This window comes from Pyrgilauda ruficollis, unplaced genomic scaffold (genome assembly GCF_017590135.1).
Source record: "Pyrgilauda ruficollis isolate IOZ18807 unplaced genomic scaffold, ASM1759013v1 scaffold5, whole genome shotgun sequence".
NCBI classification, from domain to species: domain Eukaryota; kingdom Metazoa; phylum Chordata; class Aves; order Passeriformes; family Passeridae; genus Pyrgilauda; species Pyrgilauda ruficollis.
Genome location: NW_024526599.1, coordinates 5,748,801 through 5,773,106, shown reverse-complemented (window position 1 = coordinate 5,773,106; position 24,306 = coordinate 5,748,801). Strand labels below are relative to the sequence as shown.

At 38.1% G+C, this 24,306-nt stretch overlaps 2 protein-coding genes across 2 annotated transcripts; one reads left to right on the top strand and one right to left on the bottom strand.

The window, feature by feature from the left end:
• The first annotated feature begins 3,307 nt into the window (after positions 1-3,307).
• Positions 3,308-13,069, top strand: CTSO (cathepsin O). The gene is made up of 8 exons (XM_041480153.1): positions 3,308-3,574; positions 4,171-4,276; positions 5,274-5,407; positions 6,460-6,627; positions 8,060-8,181; positions 9,338-9,501; positions 9,963-10,055; positions 11,403-13,069. The coding sequence occupies exons 1-8, from the start codon at positions 3,428-3,430 to the stop codon at positions 11,435-11,437; spliced, it is 969 nt and encodes a 322-aa protein (XP_041336087.1). The 5' UTR covers positions 3,308-3,427; the 3' UTR covers positions 11,438-13,069.
• Positions 12,396-24,306, bottom strand: TDO2 (tryptophan 2,3-dioxygenase). Its single transcript, XM_041480152.1, has 12 exons — positions 24,235-24,306; positions 23,757-23,862; positions 22,506-22,596; positions 21,619-21,689; positions 19,749-19,876; positions 17,762-17,948; positions 16,910-17,017; positions 15,867-15,978; positions 15,683-15,740; positions 15,114-15,193; positions 14,457-14,547; positions 12,396-13,579 (listed from the first exon to the last, which is right to left on the bottom strand). The coding sequence occupies exons 1-12, from the start codon at positions 24,267-24,269 to the stop codon at positions 13,426-13,428; spliced, it is 1,221 nt and encodes a 406-aa protein (XP_041336086.1). The 5' UTR covers positions 24,270-24,306; the 3' UTR covers positions 12,396-13,425.

Below are 24,306 nucleotides of genomic sequence, written 5' to 3'. Positions count from 1 at the left end.
ATTTACCCTCACAGGACTACATTTCATCCCAAGATTGCAATTCTCACTTGCTTTGCTTACATTTAATAATTGTTACCAGTGCAGCTGTATTAGCAAACAACACCTCTGCAAGGTCTTAAAATAAGCAAATCCTTGAACACAATTTTTCCCCCGCAAGCCTTTTTAAGAAAGGGCACTTAGCTCCATCTGCTGGATTTAGACAATTTCTCTCTGAGGCTGAACAACACAAATGGATTTGTTTTCCATTTGTTATACATCTTATATGCCTAAAACAGAAGTCCAACTAAGTAAATACCTCCCCAAGTGCTATAAAGGCATCACTCCTACCTGAAGGTCCATTAACACATCTTATTAATGCCCCTAGGAGTAGCAACACCCATCCTTGGCACACCTGTCTCTAATAGAGAGGTAATTTCTTGTATTTTGCCCTGTTTGCTATGCTAATTATAAACACAGAGGTCAGGAGGCACTAAGGGTAGGCTGTCCAACCAGATTTAATTAACTATTTCAAACAGCTAAGCAAAAATCATTGGAGGAAAAATAAAAGCCTGACTAGTAAATATTAACACAATCTTTCAATATGAACCTGTAATAATATAAAAACCTACCCACTAATAATACTGCTGTGTCATGAGAAATTTTAGAAATGGGTGTTTTGCAGCTGATGGAAAGCAAATTCTCTTAATAAAGAAATATCCTTATTTAAAGAAAACATCTTACAATGAGTTTAGAGGTTCCTAAATATATATTCATCATTGCTTCTTCCTTTAGTATGCATTGTTTCAGCTCATCAAATACTTTTAATAGCCAGAATGGGATAAAGATATGCAAAATTTCATTAAAATATATATTTTTAAACTATGTACTATTATAAAATTCTAAATCAGAGTTTCTGGGGGAAAAAAAGCATAAAAATATTTTTATCATCTGTCTGTGATGACTAGTGTAACTAATATATGGCTTACCTGTGTCAATGAACCAATAAGAACTGTACCAATAAAGTCTTTAAAAAAACTCAACCAAATAAAAAACCCAAAACAACACACCAATCAAACACTATTCTCTATACCCTATTCTTTTTATAGGCCTTACTCTTACATTATTTTTACAAGTGTATTTTCTTTTATCTTAATGAAGCATGGCTAAATTTACACTGGAGTAATTCAAAGCAGAGCAGGGGCTGCATGCCTGCAGACTGAGCTCTCTGTGTACTTTGGTGGGATTTCGTTCATCTGAGCACAGGCACAAAATGTTTTTATGGCACAGTAGGTATTTCAGGGGAAAAAGAAAACCTTCTGAAACACTTTGGCTATCTGTCACCGACATTTGGCTGTTTGTTACTCTTTCCTTCCCGAGCCAGTCACCAGAGGAGACACTGACTTTTCTTACAATTTCTCCTCCTGAAGAAGATATATTGAAACAGCTATTTAGTACACAGAGAGCAAATCCAGGGGAAACAAATCTTTTCCTCTTCCTATACTATACAGAATTTTTAATGCAAATCAATCTGAAGCGCATCTGTTTTCCAAAATATGAGGGGATTTTTGCTTGTTTGTTTGGGGGTTATTTATTTTAATTAAAATAAAAATGAAAGCTGTGTGGTTTGTAACTACATTTCAGAAGTCCTTTGCTGCCCTCATGTGTTTCACGGGCAAAGTAACCCTTGAAGTCTACATATAAAACAAAACAAAACGGCTTCTCCAATCAAGATTACTTCTGTTTGAAACCAGCATAGTCTATACAAATAATAACGAAAAATACCTGAAAGTTTGTCTCTTTTCTCTGTTAAAGCTAGGTTGGCTTGTTTAAAATTTAATGACTATCTATTAAAATTAAGTATTTTACTTGAGATCCTGGAACAACAGATTTCAAGGGCAGCGGGCCAATTTAGAGAGTGTTGATCATGTCAGACTGATGGAAAATCTTAAATTTTTAGTGAAAAGTATGTCTTTAAATAAAGCATAATGTCAGCACCTTTCTGTTGCTTACACTAACTGGCAAAGTAACTTCTTTCCTGTTGCATCCTACTCTACCACAGAGAATAAAACCCTGTGACTGCTGCATTAAGGCTGCTGCTCCTCCCACAACCAGTACATCCAAAGCTATGGTGACCATAGCAAGCTGTCCTTTGACTCTTCCACCAGACACTACACCCTGCACTTCTCACGAGGGCCTCAGTGCTCAGTCACAGTTTGATGGAATTTGTCTCCGAATTTGGCTGCTGAGGTGCAAACCATCCTTAAAAAGGATGGACTGCACCTCAGCAGCCAAATTGCACCTTCACTCTCCCAGACCTCAATCTGTCAATATGAGTTTCTAATAAATTGTAATAACATCTCCAATGCCAATCCTGTGTTTACAGTGATGAACCGTGTCAGAATAACCAATAAAATCTGCCCTGCTAGCAAGCTCTTCCATACACTGGCTATAAGCCAAAAATAGCCTTCCCTGTAACAAAACCGGTGGCAGTTCAGCCAATTCCCCAACAGCCATTTCATGGAGGAGGACAAAGGCAAAGCTGGATCGTGATCCCCACAGCACTGTTCCCCAAGCACAGCGCTACTGGCACCACAGGACAGGACACCTGTATTAACAAGAGGGTAAGTGGGGGGAAAGCAGCAGAGAGAACTGAAACATACAGCAGGTTTAAAACATATAAGTGTCCTATTTACAGGCACTGCGTAAAAATGTCTGGTGATGGAAATTAACTAAGGGGGTCTATTAAGTCGAAGTGGCCTAATGGGCTGACACTGACCTGCTTACCCAAGTAGCAGCATGACCAGTCTCTGAGGAAAGTCATGGTTTCTCTCCTGTGTTCTTTCAGCACAAGCTCTCCCACTGGGACGCAGGGGCTGCGGGCACCGCCGCGCAGCACCGGGCAGCTCTGCCCTGTCCGCCCGTGCCTTCCCCTGCTAAAGCCTGTAACCTGCCTTCCTGCTGCTTCCCTCTCCTACTGGCAGCCCAGCTTGCAGGTACCAGCTAACTCTCCTCTCGGAGGAGGGTTGGCACGAGTTTATAACCTGGCGGATACCTGAACGCTCAGCATCCCTTCGCCCCTCCCTGGCAGCCCTGCGCGCCTCTCCCACATGGGAAACCCTGCTGGAAACACGGCTCCGCCCAGGCGCCTCTGAGCGCTCTCCAACACAGCTCGGACTGGGCGGCATCCCCCAAGAGCGCCCGGGAAAAGGATCCGCAGGAGCTCTCCCAGCCCGGTGCGGCGGTGCGGGAGCGGCGGTGCGGGAGCGGCGGTGCGGGGGGGGGGCGCTCCTTGCTGCCCCGCCCGGCCCGGCCCGGCCCCGCGGGAAGCGGCGGCGGGGACAGCCTCCGGCCGCGGGCTGGGAAGGAAGCGGGGTTCGGCCCCTTTCCCGCTCGCTACCCGACGGATCTCAGCTCCGCGGTGGGAGTGCGTGCCCGGGCGCTCCCCGCCATGGCGCGGTGGCCGCTGGCGGTGCTGGCGCTGCTCCTCTGCCTGCTGCGGCCGGGCAGCGCCGCCCTCACGGCGCCCGCGGGCACCCGGCTGCGGGAGCGGGGCGGCGGCGGCCGGGAGCGAGAGGGAGCGGCGGCGGCTCTGCGGGTAGGTGTCCCAGCCGCGCTGGCCTCGCCATCCTCGCTGCGGGGCTGGTGCGGGCTCTGCGGGCCGGGAGGCGCGGCAGGCGGAGCTCCCCTCCGCAGGCCCGGACGCGGCCGCCCGGTGCCGCTGCCGGGGCGCCCGGCCGGCCCCGCGGGTCACCGCCGGCCGCCAGAGCGGCTGCCCGGCCACAGCGGGCCGCTGGGAGCAGGCGGGGAGGCCTCTAGGTCGTGATGCTGTTCTTTCGCTGCGTGAAGCGATGGGGTTAACTCGTATCTGCAGGCGTTTTGCATATCTCTCAACCACAAGGTTTGTTGTGCTGTCAAAGGAGGACATCAGATGAGTTTGACGCAAGTTGTTCTCAGGTTTTTGTCTGTTTCATGTCAATTTTTTTGCACTTAACAAATGCTTTTTTGGTATCTGTTGGAATTGAAATTAGTGTAATGGCTTTCCTATTGGTAAGGATACAGGATGAATTTGAGGTGAACAGTTCTTGTTATCTAATTCCATGTTTACTGTTACTAAACCTTTTCTTTTTCTGCTCTTACATTTTTGCCCCTGCTGCTAACTTAGTAATGCACACAATTTTTTTATTCCTTCAGGAAAGCGCTAAAAGAATTAGATTATTGAATTCATTATCAAAAGATAATACGACTGCTGTCTATGGAATAAATCAGTTTTCTCACCTGTTTCCTGAAGAGTTCAAAGGTACATTTTCTGGTTTTCTAATGCCTTTTCTGTTATTTTTTTAATTCTTTCCCAGAACCTTGTGTCTTTCACACTTACAGATTCTTCCCGTGCTGATAGTCAGCTAATTTACAATGGCTGGTACCAAACTGTAAGTACTTCTGGAGGATAGAACAATCCTCTTCGTGTTCTGTAGTCTTGCAATGTTGAATTACCCACAGCCTGAATATGTTTTTGTATTCAGGCAGTTCTGGTTTTCCTTCTTTCTTCTCACTGCCCTTTAAAGCTTTCTTCAGTTGCAGTAGAAGAAAGGAAGATACACAAGGTTCTTCCTTTTTGAAAAAGGAAGATACATAAGGTTCTGCAGTAAGTTCATATTCCCTACCCCAGCACAAAATTGACTACAGTCCAAACAATGTGTGGAGGTCCATGGCTGCATAATGACAGCTGGAGCTTTCTCAAGCAATATGACAATCTTAATTTTTTTTTCCTAGAAAACTTGTATGATACCTTCCCTTCTCGCTGTTAATGTCTGTTGTTACATTTTCTATCCATCAGAGGATTTAACATCTTGCTTTAATTTTAAATAATTAAACAACATTTTTGTGAAAACACAACTTGAAGGTGTTTCACAGTCTTTATTTTCCTCTTATTTTCCCCTTGTACATGGCTAAAACAAAGTATTTGTTAAGTAAGTAAAATGTTTTGGAAATTTTCAAGTAAAATTTGTTTTATGGAGTGATTATGATTATTGTTCAACTTCAGAAAATCTTCACACTTTCTACCCACATTCCCTACATAGAGTATTTCTGTTCTTTCTGAAACTGTAGAAATACTTACATTCATTCTAGAGCATAATGGTTGTTTTAAAATAGATGATTTTTCTATGGATTTTTAGAATGAGATACAATCTCATGGTTGTAACTGTAGATCAAAGTTACCTCTGAGTTGTGGTAAAGTAGTTGTTCATTTTTTTTGTTGTTGTTCATAGATTTATAGATTTTTGTATTCTGTTTAGCTATTTACTTGAGAAGCATACCTCACAAAGTTCCCAGATACATAAAAGTGCCAAAGGGGGAGGAAAAGCCTCTGCCAAAGAAGTTTGACTGGAGGGACAAGAAAGTCATTGCAGGAGTGAGAAATCAGCAGACAGTAAGTCCTGGTGTTTTCCCTTCCTGGCTCTCAGCAGGTAGGCTGTAGAGCGCAGGGAAGGTTTTGCAGGGACCAGCTCTGCCTGAAGGCTCCTTGAAGCACTGGCACAAGAGTGGCCAGTTGAACATACACAAAGTCATGTAGCATTTTATGCAAAGTGGTATTAGACTTAAAAGAATGAGGTGTAGAAGTTGTGAATTTAGAAACTGTAATACACTTTTTGATCTAGTTAAGTGAATCTCCAAATATTTTGCGCCATGTGTGTTTTGTATTTTTCTGAAGGAACCAAAGTAAGTTCAGTACTTGATCTCATCCCACCTGGAGAGGTGTAGATCCTTTCCTGTTGTTTTTCTCCTGTGACTGAATCCCCTTGTCTGGTTGATACCCACATCCTTACCAGTGAATTCCTCAGGGATGCATTCATGATAGCAAAGTAACCAGACCCCACACAATTACAGTTTATCCCAAAGTGGTTATAGTCCCTGGTAAGAAACAAGCTGCTCAATCCCTAGTATCTCCTTTCCATGCTTCACCTAGGACCTCCTGAGGAATAAATTCTGCTGCTTATTTTAAATGTCACAGTTCAAAGAGCCTAGAATTGCAGTATAGATTGTTATTGTCTGAGATTTTTTTCTATGGTGTTTAATTTCACTTTACCATTTCTTAAACTGTAATCTGTTTCTACAAAATTCTAGGAAAGCTTACTGATGTGGTTAAAAACTAATTGCATCCTGAGACCACTCTTTTTTTTTTTTGGAAAATAGATGTCTCACAGTTATCTATTGTCAAGAACAAAAATTCACGAGGAAAGAGTCCTTAAAATAACACCCATAATGCATTTCTAGCATTCAGAGAGCAATATAGGGGGAAAAACAGTTCAGCATTTTAAATGGATGCTAACATTTCTTTATTACTGCCTTAAAAACAGAGTTCAAGGATGATGTATTAAATGAAGAGCATTGGAAGATTCTTTTGCCTCTTTTTTCATATCAGGCTTCAGAAACAAAGCTGACATCTGCTTTCTCTGCCATTTCCCTTTTGTCTCTTATCAGTGTGGAGGCTGCTGGGCTTTCAGCGTGGTAGGTGGCATAGAGTCTGCCTATGCAATTAAAAGAAGCACCCTGGAAGAGCTCAGTGTGCAGCAAGTTATTGACTGCTCATACAATAACTACGGCTGCAGCGGGGGATCCACTGTTAGCGCTCTGAGCTGGCTGAACCAGGTTTGAAACTCTTTGTAAAAATCCCAAAAGACTTTATCAGCTTCTCTAGTAGCATTCTTATTTATTGGGAAAAAAGAGATGGGGAAGGTGAAACGTTCAGGGGTTTTATTTAATTATATGTGTGTGATGCATACACATTATGTATTTGTGTATATGTATGTATGCTTATTTATTTAGTTTGGAACCATGGGAGAATTAGTTCAAGCAGAAATGAAATTTGATTGGAACTTTATGGTCCATGCATGTTCTTGTGAACGTAACAAATCAGTCCACAGGGGCTGAAAATAATGTTCCCGAATTCATTTGCAGGCATACAGTACCACTGTACAGAGAGCCACTTCTGCATATGGCATTTTGTGGAATTGAAGCACCAGCATCTGGGGAAAAGGAAGGATCTTGACATTTTCTGTTTTCAAATTTCAGTAATTTCTATTGCAAACACTGTAAAATTATGAACAAGTGTGTGTGGAAAACCTCAAAATAAAACGAACTGTATTTACCTTTGTTTTCCTTGCAGACCAAAACATTGAAAATGCATTCAAAGTTTCTACTTCAGTTGTTGCTAACACATTTTGTTTAGTTAAAAATTCAAAATGTGTGTTAATAACATAGGTAAACAGAAACATTTTATCTTTGAAATAAAAAGTACTCTCTCAGATTGAATTACAAAAATATAAAAATAATTATTTTGATTTTTGGATTAAAAAACCCCAGAATTTAAGGGAGTGCAATTCTACCCTGAAGAGTAAGATACCCATGGCTAATAACACTATAGATAATTTGTATAAGTTTGCATATCAAGAACAACAGAGGATACTCACCTTTATTCCTCTGAAGGAAAATTCCCTTTTGGCAGCAGAGGAACCACAAATGAATTAGGCTGAAGAAGTCCTTATCATAAATATGCTATACTCCAGAAGGCATGAAAAATATAAAAGACTGATGCATACATCATGTACTAGCATGAGAATTACATGCTAAGAACAGAATTGGACTTGACAGCATTTTACATAACTTTTTGGGATACTTGTGCTTCTTGAACTGTCCCAATGATAGTATAATTTTGTGTGTGGAAGTCATTTGAAGAGAAGGAATTCTTTGTGAATGAACTGAATGAATGTCTGTCTTGAAATTGACAGGACTGCTTATGAGGATGGTTTAAATTAGAGATGCCTTTTAAATTTATTAGTTTATTATTTAAAGATTATATATATATTTCTTATTTAAAGATTTCTGAATCTCTTCTGAAGCTCAGTGAACAAGGAAACTAGGAGATAGTAAGTCATTATTTCACAATGTGACATTCTTACTTCTAATCTTGCCCACTGCACACTGAATTTTGAGTGGGTTATGTGGTCATTCTCCTTATGTTTTGAGGTGCATAGTAGTAAAGTCAAATGCATTAATTTCTTACTCAATTACCTTCTTGCAGACCAAAGTAAAACTCGTGAGAGATTCAGAATACACTTTCAAAGCTCAGACAGGACTGTGCCATTATTTTGAGCGCTCAGATTTTGGAGTTTCAATAACAGGATTTGCTGCATATGACTTCAGGTAGCTATTACTCATTCTTTTCTTTCACTGTAATTTTCTTTCTGTGTTCAGCAGTCATGGAGTTAGGTGGAGTGAACAGTGCACTGACCAGGCAAAGGCTGGGAGGTTGATTGCATCAGTTCTGTAGCTGTGTGCTGGAGAAGGATTAATGCATAACATCTTTGAGAGTTAAGGCTTGCCACAGTGAATCCACTCAACACTGCCATCACTAAGCCTCTTGAAATGAGAAGGCTTGTATCTTGAAATTAGGTCTTTTAAATTGGCTATAAACTGGAACATAGAGTCAGTTACAGTTTTTAATATATGAACATTAACACTGCTTCTGTCAGAAACAGTAAATCCTACCAACAGTAACTGGAATTTATTGAAAAAATAGGAAGCATTCAACTACTTCAGTATTCATGCATTTACATATCTACCCACATCCTCTCCAGCCCATGACTTTAGAAACAGTGTTGTCAACTGAACTCTGTAAAAATTTCAGCTTTTTAGGCTTCTGTGAATAAAGACAAGACTGAATAAAGACAAGAAGTATTAGTCTGGCTAGGAATTGTGTTACTTCCAGATATAAGTAACCAAAATCAATCCTATCTTTGCCAGTCTGTATTTTCCAAATTTAGTTAATGAACATATTTTCAGTGATGAAAATTTCCTGCTCCAGATAAATAAAACTGTATGAGGATGCTAATGATAAATGTTTGATAGTGGAAATGTCCTGTGTTTTGATATGTTTAAGACACATACTTTAGTGTATTTTTATGTTAAGAGGTACTTTTGTAGATTTAAAAAACAGAAATGGGAAATTCTAATACAGAATAATGGTTTGTTCAAAGATGGTTTTGATTCAGAAGAGTGATGTACAAAAAAGTATGAAGTGCTCTCCACTGCCCACTGGCTTGACATAGAAACCTTCTGCTGTTTAATAGCATTTTGTGTTTAGATCTACACCTGTCCCATAGTTTGTGTGTCCTATATTTGTATCACTGTGCTGTAGTATATGAAATATGTAATTACTGATGTGTGATACACAGAACTTGGAGGAAGGAGTTTAATTATTTGATTTTTAAACTGTTCTTAACAAGTAGATTACAATCACTCTAATCACTTTAATGTGCTAACTTAAGTAACTTGGTATTTTTACTCACTTCTCTTGCAGTGGTCAAGAAGAGGAAATGATGAGGATGCTTGTCAGCTGGGGCCCTTTGGCAGTGACAGTCGATGCCATTAGCTGGCAGGATTATCTCGGTGGAATCATACAATATCACTGCTCCAGTGGAAGAGCAAATCATGCTGTTCTTATCACTGGTTTTGACAGAACAGGTGCGTTTCCACCAGCTGAACTTCAGCACAGTAGGTTTCTTTTACTTAAAACTTGCTTTTTGTGGGATAAGTGATTAAAATCAGAACTCGGTTTTCTGCTGGAAGCTGTTGGTTTGATATCACATCAGTTCTGGAAGTTCTCTGAAGATCACATCATCTTCACATCAGCCAGAAGAAAAACTCTTTTTGTCATTGCTTCTTGAGTTCTGTGGGACTTCATCCTCGTAAAGTCAAGACCATGGCTGTGTGTGTCTTTATGCTAGAAGAGCCCATATCCAGTCTTCTCATACCAGAATATTAGCTCTGTTATCTATGTGAACAATAGTAGATTTCACTGGCCTGTATCATCCATCCATCAGAAAGTGTGAGATACTGAAATGCTGATTAACTCTGTGAAGTGTTAGGAGGCTAAAGCTTCCCAAGTCTCATGTTGTCTCTTGTTCATGAAATGTCTCTTCCAGGTAGCATTCCTTACTGGATTGTACAGAACTCTTGGGGGCCGACATGGGGAATAGATGGATACGTTCGTGTTAAGATGGGCAGCAATGTCTGTGGTAAGTCTGACAAAAAGTAAGTGGTAAAGGCCATGGGCTGGGATATGTTTCTCAATGGCTATAACAAATTAATATTGTTATATAATATATATCGTAATATAATAAAGATATAACGGGATCCTCAGAGAGGCAGTACAAATCATTGCTATGCTTTAAAAGAGGTTAAATGAGTCCAGATGGAAAACTAAATGAAGTGGTTGCTAGTTCAACCAAGGCACGTAGTTGAATGATTGAAAAGCACCATGTAAAGGCAAAGCTGTATAAGACAAAACAAATAATCAAAGTACTGTTGTCCCTTACCATGCAGAGGTAATGGCACTGTAAAATATCCAGCCATGTGTGATGGTTGTAGGTGGGTGCCATCGCTGTACTCCCTGTAGGTAAAACAGCTGATGTCCTTGTCTGGTGGGTGCCAGTATCTCTGGGCTCCATTTAACAAACAAATATGAAAAGCAGATCTACCTGGGAATTGTGTACCCTGCTTGTGCTTTTTCTTGTAGGACAGAAATATATCCTTTTAGTGCTCGTTCAATATCCTGCTATATTGTTGTTTGCATGAATTTTTTCTTGTGTTTGACGGATTCCTGTAGCATTAAATACCAGTTTCTGCTAGATATGGAGGTAAGGCAAGTCAATCTCTGGTTTGTCATCAGATTGCTGAGCCAAATTGATGGGATATTTTCACTAGATAGGAAGTGTTGTGTATCTGTTGTAATTTTATGTGTTAGAGTAACCCATTGGCTTTCCCTTCCATGTGTGTTTCACAGCAGCTCTCAGTCCTTGCAGGAGGTGTTAGATTACCTAAGTCCTCTGCACATAAAGAATAGACAATACTCAGTTTGCCTGCACTTAGTGAAGATCAGAGCAATGTACCCAATCATAGCTTTCTCATGTTACTGAATCTTTGTTCTTACTGTTGTTGTATAAACAGTTTGGAAAGAGAAATTTAGAAGCAGTGATATAGCAAGTGAGTTATAGAGATGGCAGTGAGAACAGACGTGTTATTTTCAAAAGGCAGGATCTTTCATATTTTCTGTAGTAGTGTACTATGCAAGAACAATCCAGCAAAGGATTGTAGTTGCTCCTTTTCCCACAGAGATGTTGTCTTCTGACTTAGAGGTACTCTGAGACCACCAGGATATAAAATTTTGAATATAAAAGCAGAGGAAAGAGGAGATTAGGTTTCAACTATACCCAGTGCCAGGAAAGGAAAAAATAAAAGGGTTGCAGATGATTCCCTGGTTTCCTACTGTCATGGCATGGAGGGGAGAGGGCATTATATTGTTATGAATTGTGGGAAGTCTCCACTTCAGTATTTATTAAAACCAAATATTATGTCATTTCTAGGTATTGCAGATACAGTTTCAGCAGTATTTGTTTGATATTCCTCTGGGCCTCCACAACTGGTCAAAGACCACAAGTATCATGAGGACAGACACTGTGTATGAAGATGGAATTCAAAACACCATTTTCAAACAAAAGAAATGGCTGTAAGGGCAATTCCAGCAACTTCTGGCTGAAGTTTTTAATTTTTTTTTTAATTTGTGTTAAATGCCAAATTTCTCATGGATTAAGAAGACTCATCTGCAGAGTGCATAAACAGAGGCTACAAAGATGGACTGAAGCCTCAAATGTAAGGTGTTGGATACTACGCCGTAGAAAAATCTTAAAAGGAAATAAATTATGACAAATAAAAAAAAGGAATTTGAATCAAAAAGTCAGTACCGTAAGAGTATATTTGAAATCATTTAAGTATAAGAAGAATCATGAGTGACAGTTTAGAAAGTCAGCAATTATAGAATATATCCAGTAGAGTCAGTGTTAAATTTCCCTCATGAATTGAATTCAGAGGTGGGACTTGCTGGTAATAAAAAGCTGTTCCAGTTTTGCTTAGCTGTGAAACTGCAGCTGTGGGTAATTGTAACTAGAACTCAACAATGAAACATGTAATTCTAAAATGTTCTGAGTTTTTCACCTCAAATGCTTTACCTGTATCTTTTACAAAGGGCTACTATGAAAAGTATTGAAGCAGTTCTGTAATTTTTGCACTCAATTACTGTAACATGTTTTTAGATTCATTTTTTATAACTTTTATGACAAATGCAATAAGTATTTATAATTGTCTATTGTTAAGTGTTGCTGTTTATTCCTTCTAATTTTAATTCCTTTTAGTTCCTTCTAGTTTTAATTCCTTCTAATTTTTTCATATTTTAAATGAAAGGAAGACCAAGTGTGATGTTTCTTTACTTCACGTTTTGCTACTTACTGAATTTACTTGGCTGAAAACTTCAGTTTTAAAAAATGTGAAGTCTTGTGTACTCTTGAGTGTTGTGTAGTCTGGCCTTCCCTGAGTGGCTTACAAACAACAGATACCACACTTCCATAACTGGAAAACAAAGTCCCTAATGGCCATGGATAGGAGTAATGTAGTCATAGCAATATGAAACACAGACGTGCCTCCAGTGTTTTTGAGGTGCAACTGCCAGGTATTAGTACTTGAAGTGCTGTGGTAGAGGGAACTTACCAGAAATTCCAGCCTACAGTGTTTGTGTCTTTCCAAAGGAAGCACTTAAAAAGACAAAAGTCCATTTAATGAGAAGATGACACTGCTTTATTGATATTCTATAGCCAAAGTTGCCTTTTATTGTATACCAATATGAATAAAAATCACTTTAAATACCTATCATACTCTTGTTTGAACTTTATCATTTGCTTTAGAAGATTTAACAAAAGATGAGCTTTAATACTGCTTTATTTGGAATGCCAAGTAAGTACTTATATCTGCTATTTTTAACAGTATTTATACATAAGGGATTTACATTCACATGTAACGGGATAGCAACATGATTCTTGATGTATTGTAAGTTCAGGATGGTTTGGTTTCTGTAGATTCAGGACTTAATTTTTGAATCCAGCTTTCAAAACTTTTAACCCTAAAATCCTTTTGAAATTGCACTAGAGCTCAGAAACTAATATTCTTCTGAAGGTGATGAGACTAATTATATCCTCAACTAGACATAAATTAGTAACAACCATTAGGCAAACAAGCAAATATAAAAATATGTACAAATAAGTTGTGATCATAACTGCAAGTAATTTTGTCCTTTTCTCTAGGTGCGGGCTTTAAGAAGCCAGCCAAGAGTTAAATTGGTCATTGGATTGAATTGGGGTATCATTTTACTCTTAACATAGACTAACTCAATCCAGATTTATTTTTTCTACAAGCAGTTAATTTCTTCCACAGGCCAATTGTACTATTCACAAGGCTGTCATACATAAATACATATTTACACACCCACACTCTTTGCTGGGAGCACCACTGAAGGTGAAAGTCAGAAAGTTCTTTACAGCAACAGCCTAGAAAGGCATGCTAGTCAGAGTCATCACTGCTGAAGTAGGAGCTGTCACAGTATTCTGCTGTGTAAAGGAATTTATGAATGCTTGGGTTCATCTTTGGTATCCAATGTCTTGGGACTAAAAATGTTGAAAGATTGAACAAATCCACAAAAACCTTGTATCTGTCACTGAAAAAGACAATTGGAACAATAATTCCATCAGCATAGAAGGCCATCATTTCTAAATCCTCAGTAATCATTCCTTCTCATGCAAATAACAAGATTCCTTGCACTAACTCTTCTGAGTATTGCAGAGCAAGAATCCACTCCTGACTTCCTAGGGCATAGCAGATTAGGCTTAATAGGGATCTATAGAAACATCTTTCTTCTGAAAATGCAGAGTCCATAGGGTGTGATCTCTAGCAGAATTTATCTAGGAGCAATAATGTTAACCTGACATTAAGGTAGAGTGGGAGAGCTTTCTGAGAAAGACAGTGTGCATTCCATCCTCAACATCAGTCTAACCGTCTGCTTTCTGCTCTGCCCTCTGTTCCATTAGTTGTGATAGTAGCTGCTCACAGCACTGCATGGTGGTTCACGGCTCTTTGAGAGCAAACCTCGAAAAATATCCTCTTTTAAGGATGTTGTGCAGTTAGAGGTCATGCTAGGGAATAAAGAAACTCTATCACACAGTAGCTGGGGCTCACTTCCAGCCTGTGTCACTTGGATAATTTAATGTAACTTTAATGTAACTTGGGATAGCTGGCACATCAACTGAACAATGCAGGGTTCATATTACTGCTATCACTGTAACGCCTGCACCCCCTGACTGAGAATTACAGACAGCACTTTGCATGAATGATCAAAAGGAGTTCTTTTTGCCCTAGAAAGCTTGGAATTTATATGTCACTGATAAATAAATGTACAACAACCAAGAGGAGATAGAGTCCCAGAAGAGAGTCAGCAGCCCTTTAGCCTCCCGTGAGCCATCTGAATTATATCTCCCAGTATCAGAGTATTTATGAACTGCATGTTGCAGGTAACAGGGGAAACACATTATTTCTACCTCACTGTTGAGCGCAAGTAGTGGTAGCCTGATGAGCCTCCAGTGCCAGCCTTGCCACCAATCATTCTGTGCACCAAACAGACATGGTTATCTAAATGATACAACAGGAGAAAATAGCACATGTTCAGTATTTAAATATAACTAAAGGTTCACGCTTATTGAAGGTCATTCAGAGATCTTTACAGGGATACAGAACAATTAGGTCTTCAGCAATGCAGGAGTTAATTCTGCCATTCTTCAGTCAATTAATATAAAAGTATTGTTAATTCAGAATGAACACACTAATTATTACGTATTATTGTGCTCTGTTAATACAGAATTACGCACTCACATATGTCTAGACAGGGAAGGAGGCAGAAGGAATGTTTCTGTGTAAAGACATGACATTATGACTTTTTGGGATACATTGAAAAATAGATACCTGTCCCTTAAATAAGATAGTACACTTAAAGCAGGTCAGAGAGGTGGTAGCTATACCCATGTACCTAATGATCACAGAAGCAGCTCTTTATCTTTCCTCTTGGCTGAAGTACAAAAAGAGTCATTCCTAAAGCATGAACTCCAAAGCTCAATTCTAAGACTGGGTGTAACTCAGAGACAGAACAATTTATTTGCATCTAGAAGAGGGAGCGTCACAGTCAAAAAAGTCAAACTTACATCTCCATTTAGTCATGAGCACATCGAGATCCATAAGGGAGGTGAGGAGCTGAAAGGGAACCTGGAAACGAGGCTCCTCCCTTGGAAAATGAAAGAGAAGACAGTGAGACCTCTCAGCATAAGCTGTATTTTTCAAAGTTGCATTTCATCAGTGCTTAGTGACTTAAAGCATGCTTTTCCTAAATTGGTACTGGAATATCACTAGATACTTCAACAAATGCTTCTGCTGTATAAGTCTTGATCTGCCCCTTTATTTTTTAACTTGAAAAAGATCTTTCTAGGACAGGTAGAACAAGGCATTTACTAGTTACAATCTGAGAAGCAGCATCTGGTCAAGCTGCCCAGAGGGGATGTGCAACCTCCCATCCTTGAAGATACTCAGAACTCATCAGGACATGGTGCTGAGCAGCCTGGTCTGACCTTCGAGCTGTGTCTGACTAATCAGGGTTCCTGTGGAGGGCTGAAATAGATGGATTCCCACAGCTCATTCCAGCCTAACTAAACCTGTGCTGCTGTTCTTAACCTCTCCTCCTGCCAGTCTCCATCAAAGACACATCTTACAACATCACCTGTAGAAGTAGATCATCAAGGCCCCCTTCAGTGCTTTGTAGGACAGCCGTCTCTCTCCTGCAAAATACAAGTGTCCTCAGTTTGCTGCTCATTCTCCTGCAACTTTAATGCTATAACAAACATTTATAAACAACATGTACAAAACATACAAAGTACGTATTCACATGTGGTAATAAAATCTACCTTTACTGAGCAGATGTTCATGGCGTTTTTCATCAAATAATGAAAGTAATACGTCTCTCTGTTTTTGGAATTCAGACAATAAGTCATCTTTTTCTTCTGATTCTGCTTTGGCCTTTGGTATTTAAAATAAAGACAAGCTTTAGAATTCAACTGGGAAAATTAAGCACTTGAATGACTCATTTTGCAATTTTTATTTAAATAAATACTCTGAAGTTTGAATCTTAGATGTAAGAACTGTATTTTCAAATAAGGTATATGAGTCACTGCCCTTTGAAAAGTACAATTAAATAGATTCCAGCACAACTCAGATAAATGAATATTCAAACAAACTGGCAATTTATCACATTTCTTGGCCTTAAAAAGTTAATCATCATCCTTTGTTAGAAATCTGATTTATTTGTTTTCAAGGCAAAAAAATTACATCCTTGCAGAGGGCAAGAAAATTGTAAATAAAAAAGTTTAGATAAGTTAGAAAGTCATAAACAGATATTCTTAGGAAGCTTATAAATTCTTATTATTTTTTCATTAAAAATTAAAATATTAAAAAATATTATTTAAAGCTACAGGTCTTAAAATAGTCAGGGATTTTCTGGTGCTTATTTGCCAGTGCAATTCAAATGATCACATAGCAGCAAATTGCCATATACTGTTAAACAGAAATGGGCTGTTAATAATGACATTCCATGTCCACAGCTCAAGAGCCCAAACTTCATATTTGCTCTAGATTGTAGATGCAAATACTAATGGTGAAGTTGTAGTTTCAGTAAAATCAACTTCAGCCCTTCCATTGGTACTATTCCATGCCTTCTGCAATCCAAATCACCCATGTATCTCATGCTTTAAGTAGTCTTAGATGTCAAATAAAAAAAATATTCCTATTTCCTGAAGAATTTGCAATTTTTTCTGCTTCTTGCAGACAAAGACTTATGAAGATTAAGTGAAGTGAGTGAGAAACTTTGAGTAAGCCAAAAGTTAAATTTATGTCAGAATATCATTTTGCCAGATGTCTTTGCTTATAGGTAGTTCAAGAGTAAACTATATACCTGTATCAAGGCAAACTCCTCTTCTAGGCCTTTTAAAACATTCTCTTCAAATTGTCCCCAGAAATCAAATTCTTCTGAATCAAGTCCTGGAGTTCTTTCCAGCCATGCCTTTAATAATAATAATAGCAGCAGCAGTAGTAGTAGTAGTAGTAACAATATGTTCAAACAATAGTAATGCAACTGCATTATCCTGGAAGTACAAGTTATAGCAACATAAATTCTACTTCTACAATTCTGGTTTAGTATCCTGTAGAAGTGCTCATTACTATGTTCAGCATGTCCATGTGGATGATTTACACCTGCATAATAGTGCCACACCAACCCACTCAGGTTCCAGGTTGCATGGCCAATGTTGGAAGACAGAAGCTGTCTCGTTCTAAGGATGTCTTTAAAACAAACTACAGAAGGACAAATCTTATTCCACATATATATAGGATAAGAATAATGATAAATCTCAGAAGGAAGACACAGAGCCATCTATAGTCTTTAGCCTCTCTAACAGCCACCTAACAGTGGGAATATTTTTAAAGTTTTCTTCCCAGAAGGGCTTACAGTCATGAAAACATTACAAATGAAACAGTGCATTTACATTCTTAGTTCACACTTCCACAAAGCTATTTACCAGTTAAACAGCCAGAATTTTCAGATGAAAGGGAGATGCTGTGAAAAATCAGTTGGTTTGCTAATGACTGACTCTCATGTCAAATTTGTCAAGAATCCAAAACACAATTGAGAGAGAATTTGCCAACATGCAGATTCCTCTTGAGGTAGGAGAATATGTCACTGACACTAATGAAGGACATTCTTGGCAAATGGGGAAAATGATCCAAGGTCCAAGACAGACTTTGTTACCTCCACAAGTTGCAGCAGTGTTGGTTCTTGCTCTGATTGAAGCAGTAGTTCATGATCCTGTCCCTTGAAGTTATCACGGTAATGCCTTCTGTTATAAGGGACTCTCAGGCTTTGGGGAACACCAATCTTGTTCTCTAGCAAGCGAAACTGCAGGCTCTGAAAACCTGAGGCTGGGCTTAGGTAGTATCTTTGGGAACAGAAGAAAAGATACAAAAATGCAGGATATTATTTTACAATGGTGGATTTCTCGTGTTCTCTAAAAACCTGCCATAGTTCACACCTGGAGAATATCAAGTAGCTATTTGATCTGGGGACTTTTTCACATCTGAAGAATATCAAATAGCTATCTGATCTGGGGACTTTTTTATATGACTGCACATAGGAAAAGGAAAAAAAAACCACGTAATTTTAGCGCAATTATAGTGTACATATAATCTCATTTGCTAGTTCTGTATTGTTTGTGCATACACAGCTAGTGCAAATGTAAACGTGTGAATTTGTGCTTCAAAAGGGCAGCTTTGTGCTTGTGATGTACAGGAGGCAGTGTTAGTGAATATAATTTCCTTTCCAAACAGATTAAGCAGCTGCACCCTAAACAGCTGATACCAAAATTTTTACAGCAATAACATGCCAATGAATGCATTTTAAATAGTCTTGATCCACATCATAATTCTTATATATTATTATATATAACAATATGTAATTATTATAATATATAATATAATATATATATATATAATATTTAATTATTATAATATATACATGCAATATTGTATATTGCCTTATTCTATAGAATAGAATAATGCTCAGAAAAACTCCAGTGGTTTGGGCTTTTTTTTAGGGATTCATTAATTAATTCTTTTTTTTTTTTTTTTTAGGGATTCATTAATGGGAATCTTAAGAGTTAAATCATCTGACCATGCTGAAAAACAATTATTAGTAAAAGCCTGAAAATCCCACATTGCTAGGTAATTATAATGCATTTTGAATTGCGAGCACAAGATTTGACAGAGACGCATAATGGATTTAATCTTATGTTTACTTATCAAATGAGTATGTGGTTGAAAAGCTGAAGCAGGTATGGATCAAAATGTATGATTAGCCCATGGATTTCCCCTGCTGTAGGGTAATGCTCAATTCAAACAAGTGAAGAAAAATCGTAGTTTCCTGCTCTTTTCAATAGGGAATATTAAAAGTTAGAAGGGAAAGGGTACCAAAATACAAAAGTGGAAGGGATGCTGGATGGCACTGAGGCCACAAGACAGACAGAGATGCACAAGTGACACAAGCAGGAGAAGAACAGGGAAGGAAGACAGTGGATGAAGCTGTAACACGTGCGAGTGTGGTGGAAGGGCCTGGACAGGGTAGAGAGGGAAGAGAAAGAAATGTGAGAGGTGAGATAATCCAGAGAAAGCCTGAGCAGAAGGCAGAAGAGTTACAACCTTCCAGCCCAGCAATGCACCGAGCTCCTACTGGGCAGCAGAAGTTGTTGGGGAAAAAGGACAAGAGACAGCAATGCTTCCTTCAGCCTCCAGCACTGCAGGCCCAAGGCAACACCATGCAAACCAAGACAGCTGAAATACCTGTTTGATAATCTAGAGAGAGTGCCTGTCTCTCCCCCAAGCACTCCTATGATTTGCCACAGAACAAGGCTTCAATCTGCAGTGCCAAGTTCCAGCTAAATTGCTAGCAGAACCATGAGCTAGTTCTGTTGTTTCTGCTGTTTTAACTTTTGACCCTGAAAGCAGTGAGCAGCACCCTACACAAAAGAGTCAGCAATTCACTTGTACTTCTTTGCAGAACACGCTGGACCCGCAGTCAGGGTCAGTTTCATAACTGACCCTTGCACTTTAATGTCATGTTTGCTCCTCCTAGGTGAGCCCTCAGCTTGCTGACAGACACCAGCACACATGCAAAATTCACAATCAGTTCTAAGGGTGGGAATTACCAGCTCGTGGATTGCTGTGGAGGAATAATAAGTCTTTACCTGAAATCAAAGAAGTCCAATGCAGTCATAGTTTCCAAAACTGAGAACTGTTCCACAAGTAATTTCAGAATCAGTGAAATTCTGTTCATTCGAGTAATAACCTTCAGCATGTTCCTCTCATCTCTTACCTATAAAAAAAAATAAAGATCATAACCAGAATGGTGTTTTCTCTAGATCCTACCTAGTTATTTCATGTCTTTTCACTGTTGTACATCACTATAGTACCCAAGTCCTTCCCATGTGAAATCCATAGAGGCAGAATCTCATATGGAATAGAGCACTCTGGTTTTAACTTAAAACTGAAACTCTGCATTTCAAAGATTGAAATCCATTTTATTCTGACTGATGCTACATTATAGGTAGGCCTATCATACAGGTTGTTGGGGTTTTTTTTCTTTTCTATGTTTTTGATTAAAATAGAAGTCAAAGAAATTAAATTATAAAAATAATTTATCATTTCCAATAATTACAATATTATTGTAACTTAAATATTATATATATGAAAATTACATACTTTCTGTTATAATTACTTCTGGAACAATTTCTATTTTTGCTCCATTCTGCAAGCCATAAGGCAGGTAAGGAAATTACTTAGAAATTGAGAAGAAAATAATCTGACAGCTACATCAGGATAGCACATCTAAAACATGTTCATTAGAAATGTGCATTAGCAAGCAGAGAAGAAGAGAAAATACTCCATCTGGTGGGAAATAGATAATATTAAATGGAATAATAGATAATACTAAATGGAAAACACAGAAGTGGGTTTTTTTTTCACTAAATTAAACACTCTGCCTGCAGAGGAGTCTGCTACAATTCCTTTCAGTTTCAATGGGATTAAACTTCTCTGTAAAGTCGGGTATGCAACCAGGAAATATCAGACCACAAAAATGGCAGATGATATGCATGTCCCTAATTGCTTGGCTGTGTATTTGACCTTAACATTGACATTTCAAATTCTGATTACAAGCAAAGCTTCATTTTTCATAAAAAAAAAAAAAGAAAAAAAATTATTCTTAAGAACTGATTAGGGTTAGTTATAATTTGATAAAATATTAAAATAAAAAGCAAATAATTAGGAATATAGTGTACAACAGAGAACATTTTCATTGGACCTTATGAAAACAAAGTTCCTTTTTTCCATCTGGTCTAGTTTCAAATTTGCTGCTTCGACACATGCTAATGACGTACTCAAGGTATTTCTCAAACTGCACGAAGTCAGATTTTTCTGTGGATGTAGTATCAATTCAAGAGTTTTCCATTCTTACCTACCATTATAATGTGTGTTTAGCTTTGGACAAATGTGAAGATGTGCTTATATTTTTAATTTTCAGAAATTCTTGCACGGTATTACACTGCTTGAATTCTTGCTTCTCTGTTGGATTTACCACTACACAATCACAAAAATGAGTTCTCCTCACAGCAGATATTGGATGGAAGGAGATAGTATGTAGACTTCAGAAACTGAATAAAGGCAGAAATTACTTTTCAACATAAAAATACCTGTGAGCCTTCTGCTTTTCATTTTTGCCTCTGAGCCTGCTTTTTCTGCAGTAGATATTTCCAACTTAAGTTTATGCAGTTACCCAGCACTAGCAGGAGAGTATGAGAGATTTTGGCCAATGAAATTGGCCTTGGAAGGTGATCCACACAAAAGGCATACTTCAGGACGAAGTAAGATTTTGCTGATCAAAAAACTGTATTATTGGGATATAAGCGCCACTCAGCCAAATTTTATTTGGTCTTTTGATGATGTTTCTAAAAAGAGCATATGTTGCTTTAGTAAACCCAACTATATCAGACTGAGAGACAGGAAGCAAGAGAAAATCAGGACTGAATTTTCCCAAAATTAATATTTGTTTTAACTTACATGACCATTTTGAAAGATCACTCGCACAGAGTCCATTTCCCACAAAATCTGCTTAAACCAAAGTTCATATGCTACAACAAGAAAGACACTGTTAGCATCAACTTCAAGGTTACTTTGTTCTTCTTAGCACCAAGAAAGAAAAATTCTTACATGTTGATTTGAAATTAGTAGCTTACATTGACACTGTCAGTGCAAAAGAAGATACTGACACATGAACTTATTACTTGTTACAGCATTCTGTCCTTTACCTAAAGTATTAGACAAAATAATCTAGAGTCAAGAATACTGACAGAATTTTTTAAAATATGTTTTACACATCAGCTGTTTGATCTGCAGATTGTTCATTCCAAAAGGAGGAAAGAGAAAATCCAGATCTGATACTTCAATAAAATCTAACTCCACATCTGCTTACAAGCCAAGTGTTTTCTGTCAATAACAGAAGATATCATCAGGCCAGGGTGTGGAAAACAGGAAGATATGGGCATTAGGGAGTGCCTAGCTGGTGTGTTGATTTCTAGACAGATCATAGATGGCTAAAACTGGAATTTCAGAAAGGCACAAGGCAACACACAAAATTTGCCTACAATAACCTGCATAGCAGCCTGTTGCTTGGAACACACCAAGGTTTTCACCACCTTAATTTCTCTACTAATAGAACCATCCATATCTTGGTTTACCAAATCCAAAGGTTACACTTACAGCTTCACAAGCAAAGAGTTGATTGCTGCCTTACAATTTATATATGAATATATGCATACATAAAAACAGATAAAAGACACAGATATTGCTGTGCTAGTGTCTAAAATGAAAACAAATAGTGTACTGCATGTGTTAGCACCAAATGTGGCAAATATGTTAGTCAACCACCACTGCACTCCTCCACTTACCTTGATGTGTCACAATGAAAAGATGCTCATCATGGATTTTTTTCCCTTTCTTCTCACTCTCAAGTTCTTGAGCATTCAATATTTTGTTCAGCTTAAAAATAAAGGTGAGAACTGTTCTGTAAAGCTCTCAATTCTACTATTAGTAATGGCACTCTCACTGCATACAGCTAATTTTTAAGAATAATATTTTTAAAAAATACACATACAGACCACACACTCTAGGTTATATGAGAAGTTTGACTAAATTTTCTCAGGTAAGACTTCTACTTTTTAATTAGGAAAAAATCTTGCCTGAAATGGAACATTTAGGTACCTCAAGTAATAAAGTTTTGAAAATAATTTTAAGGGTTATTTAAATTATATAAATATGTATAGTTAAAAAAAAAAAAGAAACAAAATATCCAGCATTTTTTCCAGATTTTAGATCAATACTGTCGTGTCCCATGAAAACAGAGTTCCTGTAGTAAAATTCTGAGTAATCATACAACAATATCAGCATAAGAGCTCTGAGTTGAGGCAATGACAATAATTTCAGTTCTGACATTGTAAATTTTACTAAGAAAAAAAATTTAGTAATCTAATCATAGTTGTTTTCAAATTAATCTTTACAAAATTTTAAAGAGTATGTCAACAAATCAAAGTTGACATACTCTTAGTTCAAAAGCAGAGTAATTCCCTTCAGTTCATGCTGTCTGAAAAAAAAACCCCAAAATAACTTCTGGTTTCTTTTACTACCTATGGTATTTTATTTTTACTTATTTCTTAATTACTTCTAGCTTTTGCAGCTTTTGTTTGGTTTTTTGTTTTGTTTTGTTTTGTTTTGTTTTTTTTGTTTTTTTTTGTTTTTTTGTTTTTTGTTTTTTTTTTATGTTGCCACCTAGTCATCATCCTACCCCCTAGATTTCTGAAATAGATTTTTCCAGCCAAGTATTCTGCACTTTCAAGGACATCGCACAGAGCCTGCTGACATTCAGAAATTGCTGAGTGATTATTGTCAGACCAGAGAAAGCTTTTAGTGGTGGGTCACTTTACAGTTTAGGCTTACCAACATGGATAATTCCCTACCAACCCCCCCAAAATATCCATATTCCTTGCAGTTTGAGAGGTGTTCCCACAGCACACCTTGAGGTCCCAGCTGAGATGGGCACCTGTGCCTGGATACCTGTCCCAGTAACTGACTGGGAGAAGTGTCAGCCTCAGGGGCTGCCTCAAGAGCAACCAAGACAGCAAACATGAAATCATTAAACTTACTTGTAGGTATTCTCCATAGATAAGCCCACCTTTGCTGGCTTTATTTACTCCTTCTTGAGATTTGTCATCATTGTCATCTTCCAAAGATAGCTTGCTAAAATTAAATCTAAGAAAATGAAGTAAATATGTAAACTGTTTAATTAAAGAATTATGAATATACCTGCCTTTTTACTAACAGATGCATCTACAATTCAAACAATGCTTTATTTTGATAAACTGAACCAGTAAAGCAGGCTTTTGATAAAAACTGAAATTCCTCTTGCCACAGTAACAGCTGGTAACATCACATAAAATAACAAGTGCTCAGACAAGTCCTTGTATGATCTCTACTCATTTAGCAACAGCTAAATGATAACTACAGCTACAGCTGTCTACTTGTTGATAATAAGTAATTCCTCTCTGAGATTTCATATTTTGCACTAACACCTTATCATTGGAATTGAATTTATAAAGCAAAACAGAAAGAGGAAAGACTCACAGGTAATTCTTCCCCGCAAAGGGGCACTGGCTCATGATTTCAGGATCCAAACTCGCTGAGCTGCACACTGGA

Coding starts and splice junctions, on each gene's coding strand:
- TDO2 (XM_041480152.1), bottom strand. CDS start 24,269: ATGAGCCAGTGCCCCTTTGCGGGGAAGAATTACCT. Junction 17,949..19,748: donor TTGGACTTCTTTGATTTCAG/GTAAAGACTTAT, acceptor CTGTTCCCAAAG/ATACTACCTAAGCCCAGCCT. Junction 15,741..15,866: donor TGAACATCTGCTCAGTAAAG/GTAGATTTTATT, acceptor TGTATTTTGCAG/GAGAGAGACGGCTGTCCTAC.
- CTSO (XM_041480153.1), top strand. CDS start 3,428: ATGGCGCGGTGGCCGCTGGCGGTGCTGGCGCTGCTCCTCTGCCTGCTG. Junction 8,182..9,337: donor TTTGCTGCATATGACTTCAG/GTAGCTATTACT, acceptor CTTCTCTTGCAG/TGGTCAAGAAGAGGAAATGA. Junction 9,502..9,962: donor CACTGGTTTTGACAGAACAG/GTGCGTTTCCAC, acceptor TGTCTCTTCCAG/GTAGCATTCCTTACTGGATT.